This window comes from Aythya fuligula, chromosome 16, assembly GCF_009819795.1.
Source record: "Aythya fuligula isolate bAytFul2 chromosome 16, bAytFul2.pri, whole genome shotgun sequence".
Taxonomy (NCBI): domain Eukaryota; kingdom Metazoa; phylum Chordata; class Aves; order Anseriformes; family Anatidae; genus Aythya; species Aythya fuligula.
In genome coordinates this window covers 15,509,885-15,523,721 of record NC_045574.1, presented here as the reverse complement: position 1 = coordinate 15,523,721, position 13,837 = coordinate 15,509,885, and the positions used below count along the sequence as shown (strand labels likewise).

Below are 13,837 nucleotides of genomic sequence, written 5' to 3'. Positions count from 1 at the left end.
CCCGATGTGCTCCCTCCCCTGGCCGCCTGCTGAGGAGCTGCTCCGGGCTCAGCGGGAAGAGGATGAGGAGGAAGATGAGGAGGAGGAGGAGGAGACGGCAGCCCTGCCCTGGGCTCACCCGCTCGCCCCCGCCGCTCGCCGCCGGTGCCCGGCAGCCCAGCGCCCCCCGGCTCCGGCCGCCCGCTGCCCTCGGTGCCCAGCCCGGGGGTGCCTTCACGCCTCAGCGCCGGCCGGGAGCCGCCTTCCTGCGAAAAGAGAGAAGGAGAGGGGCTGATGTCCTGACAGATCGCTGGCCCGAGGAGAGCAAAACAAAGGTGCCTCTGCCCCGCACGCCGGTGGCACCGCGGGCTCCCGGAAACCCTCCCGGCTGCTCCCGTGTCCGCGGGGAGCCGCTGCCCACCCGGGGCCCCGCCGAGAGCCGAGCCGGGCATTCCCCGAGCCCCCCCGGCCCGGAGCCAGCCCGTGCCGTGCCGCCGTCGGGGGCCTGGGGCCCCGCGGGTTCGCCGCGCTCCCGCCGCAGCCCGGGGCTCTCCGGCGCCGTCGTCCCGACATCGCCGGGCTGCGGGGGAGAGCCCGGCAGGAGACCCCTCCGTGACAGCCCCGGGACGGGCCCGGGCTCCGCCGGGAACTCCCGAAGTTGCGGCAGGAGCCGGCAGGGCCGGGCGGCACCGGCGGGGCGGGGAGGGAACGACCGGGACCGGGGCGAGCCCCTCGCCGAGCCCCCGGGGGCCGAGCACCGGCAACAAGTGGCGGCGGAGCCCGCTGCCCCCTCCCGGTGCCCTCCGCCCCCTCCCGCCGCCCGCCGCCCCCCTCCCGCCGCCGGGGAGGCAGCGCCGCGACCCCCGGTAACCGGGCGCGGGGCGGGCGGCGGGGGCCACTCCCGCAGGACCCGGTGCCGCGTCCCCGCCCGGCCCATTGTCCCCCGCCGCCGCCGCCGAGCTCAACAAAGCCGCCCACGAGGATGCGCCGCGGCTCCGGCCCCGGTAGCCCCGGTGGCCTCGGCCTCTCCCCCGCCGCCACCACCGCCGCCCCCCGCCCCGGTGCCCGGCCCCGGGCTCACCTGCGCCGCTGCGGGACGCGCCGTCCAGCGGGGCCGCGCCGCCGCTCGCCGCCGCCCGCGCCCCGGCCGGCCCCCGACAGCCCCGCGCTCCGGTTACATGGCGCTTTAACCCTGCCCGTGCTGGGCAGCCCCTCCTCCTCCTCCTCCGCCGCCGCCCCACGCCGCCCGGCGGGGGAGGGGAGGGACGCGGGGCCCGCACCCCCCCGGCCCCCGCCGCCGCCGCCCCCGGGCCGCGCATCCCCCGGGGCCGCGCCGTGCCCCGGAGCAAGGCACCCCCGGGGCTCCGCACCCCCGCCGCGCCTCCGTTTCCCCGCGGGGCCCCGCATTCCAGCACTGCCCCGCGCCCCCCGGGGGCTCCCCCGCTCCGCACCCCCGGGGCTCCGAGCACCCCCCGCCGCTCCGCACGGAGCCCCCGGGGCTGGCAGAGCTCCCCTGCCCGGCCGAGCCGCCCCGTGCCCGCGGCTTTCCATCAGCACTCAGCCCCTGGCCGCGCAGCGCGGCGCAGGACAGACAAAGCGGCGCAAGTTTTACAATAGTTTTTCGTTTGTTTGTGCTTCTCCTTTCCCGGACGGAGGCGAGCACTTGCGAGGGCTGTGCTGGGGCCGAGGAAAACAGGCTGCACGTCCCCTGCCCGAGACAAAGCATCCAGAGTCCACGTGGGGTATAATCTTCTCCGCTCGCTTGTTATTGCTTCTAGGTACAGCAGAAAAGTGTATATCAGGAAGAAGCAGGAATAATATTATCCCTCTGTGATAGAAATAAACTTTCAAGGCCAGGAGGAAAAATGAGCGAGCCAAAGCGACAGCAACCTGTGGCCTGGACCTGGACCAACCCACAGGCCTGTACAGCAGGTTCCCCATAGCACCCCTCCAGCCATGCAAAGCACGAGCATGGAAAATGGGGGTGCATGTGCAAAAAAAAAAAGCCCTGCAAGTGAAAAGAGAAGGAGCCGAGAAATCTGGTCTGGACAAACCTTTGGGAACGCGGCAGATTACAGCTCAAATAAACACACGGCAAATAAACCTAAAGCTAATTTGCAGCTCTGTTGTCTAGACTAAAACCAAGCAAATAGATTTTACTCCTGTTTGGTTTTCCAAATCTGGAAAAGCAAAGTGCTTCTGCGGGTTGCACTCAGGCAACTTTCTAGGCCACTGCTAAGAGCAGAATTAGCCCTTGCTTCAGGGATCCACAGGCTCCTCTCCCTTTCGAGGGAAACCTTGCTGCTGCTGTTGGCCCCACTGACCTGCCATCAATCTCCCAGCCAGTGGAAACGCCCTCTTTCTCTCTCTTCCCCTTGGTTATCATTTAATTCAGGAGTGCACTTCTGTGCATACTGTTTGGAAAAGGCATGGTACCAAACAAAGCAGCTCTGAGCAGATTATGAGCTAAACCCTGACCCTTTCCTCTTTCTCTGCTACACACAGCCACAGAGAGATGCTGCGAGTTTATTTCTTAACTGTCAAGAGTTTGTGTGCCATTTCACAGGAGAAAAAAAAAAAAAAAAAAAAAAGTTCCTCTAATGGGGATTTCATACTGAGGCTCCCTCCAGGCATTTCTGGTGCCCTGCATCAGGCCCTCAGCCATCCCTGCTGTACAAGAGCTTGCAGCCTGCAGCCTGTGCCAGACCGGTGCCAGAGTGACTGCGTCACCTCTCCCACCAGCCTGAGATTCTCCAGCATCGACAGGAGGGGAGATGTGGCTCTGGGAACAAAGCTCCTCTGCTCTGTCACCAGAGCATCCGTGAGAAGATGTGAAATGTGCCCAGGTGTTGGCTATAGGAGCAAGGAGCTGGGGCTGGGGACAGGTGGAGGACACAGCACACCGTGTCCTGGATATATCCCTGCCCTGTGATGGAGTTACTCTCCCACCGGCCGCACAGCCGGATCTGCCTGGTGCTTCTGCAGGGAATCATCCCAGCCAGAGCCACGCTCACACCTGGCTGCTCTTCCTCCACCATCATTTCAAAGCGATGAAGCCCGTGATGGACCAGGTGAAAGCCACTGACTGCCACCATCACGACAGAGTCAGACAGGACTGGTAACATCCATCCACGTCAGAAGTCACTCCTCATCCTCACCTTCCACCGTGAATGCTTACCAGCATCCATGCCAGCCCTTCCTCACGTAACAGCACTGCTGGCCCTGAATCCTCCTCCCCACCAAAGGCTACTCAGCTGCTGCCTTCTCTGCAGTATCCCCATGTTATGGCACCAGTCCCAGATCTGCTCTGTCCGCCTTATTCTCTACCTTCAGTCCTCTTCCCCCTTTGCTGTCCTGGCCAGGCCAGCTGACATTGCTTCCCCCCCAGTGCTCACCTGCTGTCTCTCACTCTGCACCAAAGTGTTTGGGTTGGAAACTGCTCCGTGTTTCGTAAGCAGCATGCCTGGAGATCCTAGACAAATAAAGCAATTGAGCAAATATGTTTTATTACCTACAGCCTTCAGCAGTGTAACCTTGTAATTTCTGGAGACTGTAGGTCCCAGACTCCCAGACCCCAGTAAAGGCTCAGTGTTTGCTTTGTCCTCCGACAAGTAGAGAGAAGTCCCAGTGCCATGAAATCCCCTCGGACTGCTGCAAGCTCTTTAGTGGCCCCGAGGCAGGGAGCAGGCTGAACTCTTCCTTTCACTGAAGGCAGCAGCAATGCTCCCACTGACTTCAGGCTTGGGGGTTTCTGTGTCGGTGTGCAGACACCACACGACACAGCGGGTCCTTCCTCAGACCGCAGCTGACATCACTTTCATTGCCTGTTACTCTTCAGTGCAAAACCCCATCCGAGCACATCTCCCGTGCTCTGTGAGCTGGCTCCATGCTCCGTGCCCGAGACCTTGCCCCAGCCCCGTGCTGGCCCCAGCTTCCCCGCCAGCTCCACCAACTCCCTCATGCTCTGCAGGGCCCGGCTGCTCCTCGCCACGCTCCCTGGAAAAGCTCCTGTGCCTCCAGATTTGCTCCTGAGCACGGCGGGGAGCCACACTACAGAGCAGCGCCGTGGCAGAGCTCAGGCTACTGAAAGCGAGGTCTGTCCCAGCTGTCGGAAAGCCTCAGCCCGCTGCCACATGTGGGAGCAGAGCCTCCAGCCTCCCGTGTAGCGGGGCTGCCTTCTCACATCTGTGGGGAATTGGTGTTTACACGGAGATAGGAAGTGTTATCCCGCCTACATGGAGTTTCTAGCCCTTCCTGTGGGCTGGCCAGGACCACATGATACAACTCTCTAATAAAAATAAGGTTAAAAACAATTATCATCTGTGTAACCAGAACATCTAGAAAGATTGCGGCAACCAGCGTGTAAACTTCAAATGAGAAAGCACACAAAGAGAAGTCTTCAATGCCTCTGTAACAAAGCCGGCCACAAAATCCTCTTTTTCCTAGAAAACAGGATGCGCCTGCTACAGCCCAACCTGCAGACGAGGCCCCCAAGCCCGCTCGCAGGTCTGTGAGCAGCAGGGTGGTGGCAGGCAGGGTGCCACCACCAGAGCCCCTCGCAGGCTGGGCTCCCCCCCTGCTCCTGGGCAGCCCGGTGGAGGAAATATTTCACCCGTCCACCAGGCAAGCACATGGCAGGGCCCAGAAGTGGTGCTTCCAGCTCCAACCCCTGCATTTTGCAATAATTTACTCCTGTGGCAAGACTTCGCTGGGAGTACAGAGTGTGACAGGAGACGGGGAGAGGCACTGAAATGCAGGAGAAAATGAAATCCGGATCTCAAAGGTGTCACTTGGGTGAGCCTTTGTAGGAACAGAACTTCCACCCCCCCATCCAGCAGTGTTTCAGCTGGGCAATATCCATCACAACAGCAGGCAGGGAAGTTTCAGCATTCCTCAGCTCTCTAGACAGATGCTCCCAATTCACACAGCCTGGAGGGACACGCAGTGCATCAGCAGAATAAACAGAAGCCACAGAAGTTGTGGTCCTGGTGGGGTGAAAGGCAGAACATGTCATTAGGAGCCTGCCCAAGGTAACCTTCTCCATGTGCTGAAGAAGGCCAGGCAGAAAGCTCCTCAAGTTGGACAGGTGAAATGAAAAATGCCTCTTGAAAAGGGCACATCAGTCCTGTAGCTCATTTTGGAGTGCACCATTTTAATACCCTATTTCCTTGCGTCCCCCCACAACTGCTTTTTGTTGCTGCTTTTGCTCCAGTACTTGTGGTTGACGAGAGCACCTACCCCATAACACAGAGACGCCGTCCTCAGCCTGTCCTCAGCTCGGAGGAGCCCATCAGTGCCACGCTCTGCATGAGAATGGCCCCGCTGCAGCACCCTGGGGCTGAGCAGCCCCAGCACCCTGCGCCCACCATAGCCTGGAGGGGGGAGCCCGGGGGCTCTGCAGGCACCAGCCCTGCCCTGGCACATAACTCGCCCCCACGGGCACCCTGTGGCCTTCTCTCCTCCTGGATTAAGTCCTTTTGGGGATGCCTGCTGCCAGATCCCAGCCTGGTCCTAGTGCTGCGGGAGGGCTCGTGGCACTCAGCTGTGTGCCATGCCTCAATAAACCAGCATCCTGCGAGGTGGGATCGCCGAATTTCCTGTTGATTGTTTAAACAGGATGTTATGAGCACGTACCTCAGTCTAAACTCTTCTTCGTGAATCCTGTCACTCAACTTTCCCCAAGAATTTGGTTTGCTGCCTGGGAAGTTCTTCGCCACCACTGGCTTCCCCCTTCTGCCATACCTCATGCATGCTCACACAGGTACACACCGTGCACCGAGACCATCCTTAACTAGTTCCTAAATCATCACCCTAGAAAGACGTGGGGAATTAAAGATGACTCACACACTGCTACTGCATGGCTAATCCTGGCACACAAACCAGACAGAAAATTGTCTCTTTCCTTGTTTCATTTTTTTGGCCACAAATGAATTTTGGGTTATGGAAGCGCACCCTTACCTGCAATTATTATTTTACACTTAGGAAAATGTACATAGGACTTTATGTGACATTCTAAGGCCAGAAAGGTGTACCGTGTTCACACGCACTGGCACCCATAACTACATAGTCTGTAAATAATCCTGAATTAATTTTAGTAAAGGTTAACTATTGTTTAGAGACAAACATATCCCTGTGGTTTTAAAACTGACAGTGTCGCCAGTTCACCACAGAGCCTGATAAATTATTCCAATAGCTAATTACCTACACTGTGAAAAATCTGCACCTTGTTTTAAGGTATACTGAATATTTAGGGTCAAATCCTGCAGGCAATCTAACGTAACTTTTTCGCCTCACCAATCCTATTAAACTGAGGCACCCAGTTCCACCCCACTCAGCATGTACATGAAATAGAAAATCTCCTGGCTGAGCTAGGAGATGGAGGGAGAAGAAAAGGAAGTGCAAATGTTATTTCCAGCCAGACCACCAGTAAATATCTCTTAACTCCTCATCTTTACTGGTACTTTGCTGCTTTACTCCTTGTTTATAAACCACTGGTAGGATATCTTCACAATGAAAGGCACTATAAAATTTCTGTGCTCTCATTTGCAACTGAAAGTTTCAGTAATAAACCAGCAGCCTTGTGAACTGCCACAGTTTTACCTTTCACAGGGGCTTTCGTATGCTATTTGCTCAGGCAGCTGGTGAACACCTTGCAAGATAAAAATGGGTCAGATACACTCACACTGACAGAGGAATAACTTCTGCAGAACTTACTTTGCTGTTATTGGAAAGCTGCAAAATAGCAGCTTAAGGCAATGGAGTCCTTAAACTCAGATCAGCCCCATTGTCCTCTGCGGAAATACATCAAGTTTTAATATTTTCTGGATCAAGGCCTTTCTCCTGAACACAAATGGAAACTAGACCGTGTAACAGGATGAGAAAGGGCTGATTTTACATCTCACCTGCCCTTGTACATGCCCATGAGTCAAGGAGACCTCCTGCTTACTGTTTGTAGTAAGAATCGGCTTAAAATCTTCCTGTGAAACCCTGATCCTTTTGAAACACAGATACTTCATGTCACTGGGCTCTCAGTCCCAAACTGCCTCCTCTCCTGCACAGGACCTGACCACACCACGCAGCCTGGCTGGAGATGAGCTGCTGCAGACAGACAGTGCCACAGGCATGGGGTGGGCTCAGGAGCAGGGCTGTGCTAAGAGCAGAGCTGGAAAACCACAGCTGAGTTTTGTGTCCTGCAATCTCCAGGGGAATAAATAAATAAATACATAAATAAATCACTCTGTAAACTATGGATTTTCAACAATTTATTTGAGGTTTTTGTACAGAAAAATAATATACACCATTTGGCTCTCATCCAGACATCAGCAGGTGAAGTTTAAAGCCTCTGCTCACCGAGGGCACTCACAGCTCTCTCCCTTTTCACCTATACTTTAGTCTCCACACCCCTACAAGCAATCACACACTTTACTTTCCATGGAAGGAATCAGGTGCATAAAATCAAACACATGGGTAAATAATTATAGGATAAAGATCTTAGAAGCATGAAGACGAATAAATATTTATCGGCACAGACAGACAAGCAAACGTGCAGATATACACATAGCGCTTTTGGGTAGGAAAGCAAAAGGCTATCCCAAACCCTTGCATCAAAAGCAATCGTTTTGTTTGACCCATGCACGGAGGATGAGCATGCGTTCGGAGGTAAGCCCTGGCTACATTTCCTTCGTCCTGCACAAGTGCAGCCTGCAGGCCGCATGGTCATGGCACAGCACCTTGTGTGCAAGCTGGGGGGGGACCAGACCCACCGCCCTGCTGGCTGCCTCCCCCAGGAAGCACAGGAGCCCCCCAAGCCCCTTCCCTGTCTCAGAGCAAAGCTGTGGAGGCAGCAGGGTCCCCCCAGAGCTGCAGTTTTGGGTGCCCAGGCTTTGGGAGCGGGGCCGAAGCGACTGCTCTGGGGTACCCTGGGGGGTGCAGCATGCCATGTGTCCCTGCTCCAGGGGACAGGGAGCCAGGATCGGTGCCCTCTGCCACCTCCCCGCACAGAGCAGATGTGGCAGGAGAAAAAAGGGGTGACAAGGGGTGGCCTGCGGGCCCTGGGGTGCCAGCCCGGGGTGCAGGGAGAGCGGCACTGAGGGGCAAGGAGCCTGGGCATGGGGGCACACCACAAAGGGGCCAAAGTGGGCAAGGGGCACGGGGGTCCCGAGGCGCCCGGTTTAGATCTCTTGGGAGAAACACGTGAGGGTGACCGGGTGTGCGCTGTACAGGGCCGGCAGCACCCGGCCACCAGGGCCTGGCTTGGGGTGCTCGGCACCCCTGGGTGCGGGGGTGCCCCGGGAGAGGGGGGGGTGCCCGGTCTCTGTGCCCGGTCTCGGTGTACCGGGGGGGGGACCGGGCGGTGCGGAAAGTGCGGCCGCCAATGCTCAGGCTGAGGCGGGCGCCGGCAGCGGGGCCGGGCCGGGCCGGGCGGGCGGAGCCGAGGCCGCCATGGGGCTGCTCAACTTCACCCGCGAGCCCGTGCCGGAGGCGGTGAGCGGCGACATGCACAACCTCAACCAGCTCAGCGCCGAGGTGCGGGGCCGGCCGGGGGGGGAGAGCGAGGCGAGGCCATGGCACCAGGCCCGGCCCGCACCCACGGGGCTGCAGCAGCCGGGACGGGTGGCACGGGGAACGGGCCCCGCAGCAGCCTCGGTGCGGGACCAGAGCGTGGCACAGCCCCGCCACAGCTTGTGCTCAGGGTGCAGGGGGTGATGGAGGGGCTCGTGTCATGCACAGCACGCACAGGAGGGTTCTGGTCCCATCGAGCACTGGCTTCTCTCGCTGGGGTGCTCGGGACAACGCCAGCACTGGTGGCAGCAGCAGAGGGAGGGTGGTGGGCTCAGCGCCACAGGCAGGCTCTGCAGCTCTCCTGGCTGCGAGTGCAGGGGGCTGAGGGCAGCAGCTGGGCCTTTGACCAGTTCTTTTTTTTCCCGAGTCAGTCTGGTTACCCTGTGGCTTCCATGAAACATGAGAGTGGATGTTTGCATCCCTTCTCTCTAGCAGTTTTTGGATTACACGGGATAGAACAGCAGCTTCTGATTAGCCAAGAATCACAAAAGCCCTGTGCAGTGCCAGCTACCAGCTGCACAAACCCTTTTGAGAGTCCCTGAAAAGCATCCATGAGCAAATCCCATCCACAGGCATCTTGTCATGCCAAGGACTGGGGTACTGTACCAGCAGGGGAGATGAAACTCTGGGACCGATGTACTGGAGCCAGGTAGAGCTGTATCAAGGTGGTGTATCACCCCCGAGTCGTGGGGATGATGGGGGTGGAGAGGTGCTGAGAAATGATACATGCAGATGCACAATTCCTAACGCTGTCCTGTTTCTTCACAGCAATTCTCAGCGCTGACCGAAGTGCTTTTCCGGTTTCTAACAGAGCCCAAGGAGGTAAGGCCTGCACAGAACACCAAGAAGTGTGTGACTGCAGCTCTTGGGTGAGATGCACCCAGAGATAAGATTGTGTTGCTGCTCTTTCTCTCGAGCAGGTAGAAAGGTTTCTGACTCAGCTCTCAGACTTTGCCACCATGAATAAAATCAGCTTGGGCCCCCTGAAAAACATTGTCAAAAGTATTCTTCTGGTACCTAATGGTAAGTGATACATATGCATATGCTACCCTGAGGCCAAATGGTTGTGTCCATTCCTGCATGCTGCTTAAGGCTGTGTGTCTTCAGAACTGCAGTGCACTTGACTTACACAATGAGTGCTAATAGCAGCTAATAAATGGCTTAGCATTTAAGAATCAAAAATTCAAAAATTGCTCTCCTGTTGGAGTATCCCTGTCTGGTGACTCAGGCTTTGTCTTCTTTACACCCTGCCTGTGTACGCGTCTCACAGGCCTGACTAATCTCACTTAGGTACTTATTAAATGCAAGCACAACACTTTGTGACAGCAACAGAGCTCGGTTTAACTTCTGCCTGTAAATCCATTTTTGCTAGACCAGTGCAAACTTCCATCTAGATGATCCAGGACTGTAATTCCAACAAGGACAAAGCACCATTTGAGACAGATCTCAGTCCATTCACACCCTTCTGGAGTGGGCTGGAAACCAGCATAGTTCTAGGCAACATAAATGTGATGTCTGCTGTTTTAGTCTTGATTTAGATAAACTCATTAGCGTCCAGCAATTCCTCATTCATAAGCAGTGGAGAAGAGGGGCGAGAGGGATTCCCCTTGGGTGCCCCAGACAGCCTCCAGCACTATTTGAGATTGCTTTGATGCTGGGGCTGCCACTGGACATAATACTGCATCAGGCATCTTACCTACATGCATGTTCATGCCATGTTGATCCTTATTATTAATAGTTCCTTATAAACATCCTTCGATCCAGGTTTTCCTATAGCTTTCCTCACAGCAGTGAAGCCATGCACAACTGTTTCCTGCATTTGGTCTAAACTTTCATTCCACTACTTTAAGCCTTTTCTTCTATCCCAGAGAAGCACAGAATGATTTCCTTCCCTACGACTGTCTGGGAGGTATTTAATGTGGAATTGGTATTTTCTCCCTTCCTGTTTCTGGATTAGGCGCATTCAGCCCCACAGTTCCTGTTTGTGTGCACTGGCTCCAATACTGTTACACCTTTTCATTAGCTCTGAGATGCCACGGCCAGCATCAGAACAGATTACAGCAGATAACTTTGCCTATGTGCTACACAGACAGAAAGCCACGTGGGGCTGGCAGTCTCTTTGAATTTATGAGATTCCTGCTCTTGGCTTCAGAGAACAGAATCCTTGTAAACTTCCATGTGCTGCCTGTGCCCCAGAACAAAGGAGGCAGGCACAGCAGGGGAAAGTGTTATATGCACACGTTCACACCCATAATCCAAAACACAGCAGGTAGGTCAAATTAGTAGCCTGCCAGCCTTAACAGTTCCCCTTTAACAAGCAAAGCTTCTATAGGAGAGAAAGCAGCAACTTCAAAACACAACTGCTGCTGCTGTTACCATGGTGACCTGCAATGAAATCTCCCTCTCTCTCTCAGGCACTTCCATAGGACTGACTTTTAAAGCACTGGGCATCCGCAAAGATATCGGCAGACACAACTGTATTTCCTATCTCGCCGAGCTGTGGTTTGTTTCAAAACACAGGCCACAACCAGTCTTTCTATGGCAGGGTCTCCATCCCTGCATTTGTTTGTCTCAGTAAAGATTGATTTGACTCAGTAAAAACTGATTTTCTTTCCTTGCGTTGTTTATTCAGGTGCCCTGAAGAGAAATCTGTCTTCCGAACAAGTCAGAGCAGATTTTATTGCTCTAGGTAGGTCACGTGACTTCACTAAATAAAAGCTAATTAATATTTATCACATATAGTAATCTCATATGGTTTCTCCCACAGGCCTCAGTGAAGAGAAAGCCAGTTATTTTGCAGAACAGGTATTAATACATCTTTGCTTGTTTCTAAACTAACAAAAAGACAGTCTTTGAGCAGGAACTTGTAAAACCCCACTGAGATGCATCAGCTGCTTTCTTCAAATCCAGCTCAGAGTTTTGAATGAAAGATCCCCAGATAACCGATAAGAAACATTTTGTCTAATGATACATCTGGCTTACTGTGGCCTCTACCCCATAGGTTTAGTGATTCCTGTGGTTCTGTGTGGCTTTCATTGGATTGTTTTTCTGCTTTGCATGCTTTGAGCCCTGGGGTCATGCAGTTACATGAACACATGACTTTTTGTGCAGATATTGTTACGCTGAACCAGTGTTAAACCAGAAACAGTGAGTTTCATTTCCAGAAGTGACAAGGCAGAGGGGATTCCTTGTAGGACTCAAACATCTTTGAAACCTCCCAACCACGTTAGGTTGTCCCTTCACACACACACATTGGGCTTCTGGTTTCCAATTTATGCTGAAATTACAGGTACCGTAAATGGACGTCCCTCTGAATTGATTGTTCGTGTGTCTTGCTCTTGCAGTGGAGGCTGAATTCCCCTACCCTAACACGCCTGGCTGTTGGTCAGACGCTGATGATTAACCAGCTGATAGATATGGAGTGGAAGTTTGGAGGTAATAGAGCTAAAAGATAAACCAAATGGATTGGGAAACCCAACAGCAGCTTTCAGCTAAAGAATTTTTTATTTCACAGCTTAGCTAACGTTATCTCCCTTCTGTTCTTTCTGACTCACAGTTACTGCTGGGAGCAGTGAACTGGAAAAAGTGGGAAGTATCTTCTTACAGGTAAATCTCCTACATCAGAGAGTTCAGGTTATAGTGCAGTTAAGGAACAAGCTATGACCAGGCATGTGGGAAGTACTGGCTGTGAGAGGAAATTGAGGAAAGCCACAGCTCATAGGAGCAGGCTCTGCAACAGTGCATCTGCTTCAGTCTTCTCAGTGCAACTGCCAGCAGATAGCAGGCACGCTGCTATTTGTTACTCTTCAGAAGACATCGTGTCACAGAAGCGTAGCCCACTCTGAAAATCTGTTCAAAAAGCTCAATCTAGCAAAGGTCATGCTATCTCGGGGAGGGAGGGGGAATGCCATCATTTATAAGGACTTCCCGGAGATCCTCCCAATGCCTAATCTGTTCCTACAGTGACACTTCTTGAAAGGCCTGTCAAAGATGTGTGTGCTTTGCAGCAGTCTGCACTAAAACTCTCAGCAGACTCCTGCCTTTTCACAGTGCTTGAAATACAGGCCTCTGAATTAAAATGCCTCTGCTTTTTCTTTCCCCCAGCTGAAGCTGGTGATTAAAAAAGGAACCCAAACGGAAAACGTATATATAGGTGAGTTAACTGTTCTGGAAAAGAAGCAAGCATTCAAGAACACGAAATCTGAGCTGCAGTCAGAGCTTCTGGGCTGTTCGTGGAGGTAGGGGAGCTTTGGACGCGGACCCAGCAGGGGTCACTGTGAGAGCACTGCTGGTAGATGCTGCGGCTGCTCCCGCCCTGGCCTCTCCCAGCCACAGTTGCTCTGCAAAACGCTTACAAACACTGACTCTTGGGCAGTCTTCGCGTCTTTGCATGAGTAAATATAGATATGCCACAGAGCCCTGAAAAGCAGTCAGAGCAGCATGACAGAAGAAGAAAGTAAACAATTCCAAAGTGGCAGTTGCTGTTAGGAGAATCCTCACCCTGCACGGTCCAGCTAGCATAAAGAAACAGCTGCTGAGAGTCAGTGTCTAATCCTGCCTAGCTTAGGTGAACGTGAGTTGCTCTGCAGTAGCACCAGAATGGCTTTTCCAATGTTGCATGTGTAACCTGAAATCTAAGACTTTATGCCTCTTTTTTTCTGCAGAGTTAACTTTGCCCCAGTTCTACAGTTTTCTGCATGAAATGGAACGGGTCAAAACCAGCCTGGAGAGTTTCAGCTGAAACTACGTGGGTCTGAACTGACATCTGTCCAGGATGTTTAATTTCTCCTTGTGCGCTGCAGATCTGTTCTTTCCCAGCTGACTGTAACAGCGGGATAAGGGAAGACAAGACCGTGTGACAAACAGTAGTGTCATGGCCCACAGAGACCCATCAGTCCTTCAGAACCTGGATCTTTGGAAAGTGTTTTGAAGCAACTACAAGACCACCCATATCTTTTTTTTTTTTTTTTAATATAACTATTACGAGAAATTATTGGCAGAAATACGTGGATATTTGTAGCAAAGAAATAAATCTGTTTGCATCCTGCACCATTTGTAACAGAATTTAATTTGTTGAGAAAGAGGGAAACGGAAGCAAAAACCATTATCTAACTTTTACGATTTAAGCAGAGAAGACAGGGAAGTAAGGAGAGCATTTAACCTAGTGAATCACTTAATGCTCACTTCCAAGACTCTCATTTCTCTATTATCAAAAAATGGAATGATTCAAAGCAAAAGGCCTGTACGGCAGCCCAGAGATGGAAACCAGCAAGGTGCTCTTGGTTCCTGGCCTGCC

At 53.7% G+C, this 13,837-nt stretch overlaps 1 protein-coding gene across 1 annotated transcript; it reads left to right on the top strand.

The window, feature by feature from the left end:
* The first annotated feature begins 8,404 nt into the window (after positions 1 to 8,404).
* Positions 8,405 to 13,590, top strand: COMMD7 (COMM domain containing 7). The gene is made up of 9 exons (XM_032198248.1): positions 8,405 to 8,505; positions 9,310 to 9,363; positions 9,462 to 9,564; positions 11,174 to 11,230; positions 11,309 to 11,346; positions 11,886 to 11,976; positions 12,098 to 12,147; positions 12,646 to 12,694; positions 13,206 to 13,590. Exons 1-9 carry the CDS (start codon positions 8,422 to 8,424, stop codon positions 13,280 to 13,282), a joined length of 603 nt encoding a protein of 200 aa, XP_032054139.1. The 5' UTR covers positions 8,405 to 8,421; the 3' UTR covers positions 13,283 to 13,590.
* The last annotated feature ends 247 nt before the right edge of the window (positions 13,591 to 13,837 follow it).

Coding starts and splice junctions, on each gene's coding strand:
- COMMD7 (XM_032198248.1), top strand. CDS start 8,422: ATGGGGCTGCTCAACTTCACCCGCGAGCCCGTGCCGGAGGCGGTGAGC. Junction 9,364..9,461: donor TTCTAACAGAGCCCAAGGAG/GTAAGGCCTGCA, acceptor TCTCTCGAGCAG/GTAGAAAGGTTTCTGACTCA. Junction 9,565..11,173: donor TATTCTTCTGGTACCTAATG/GTAAGTGATACA, acceptor TTGTTTATTCAG/GTGCCCTGAAGAGAAATCTG.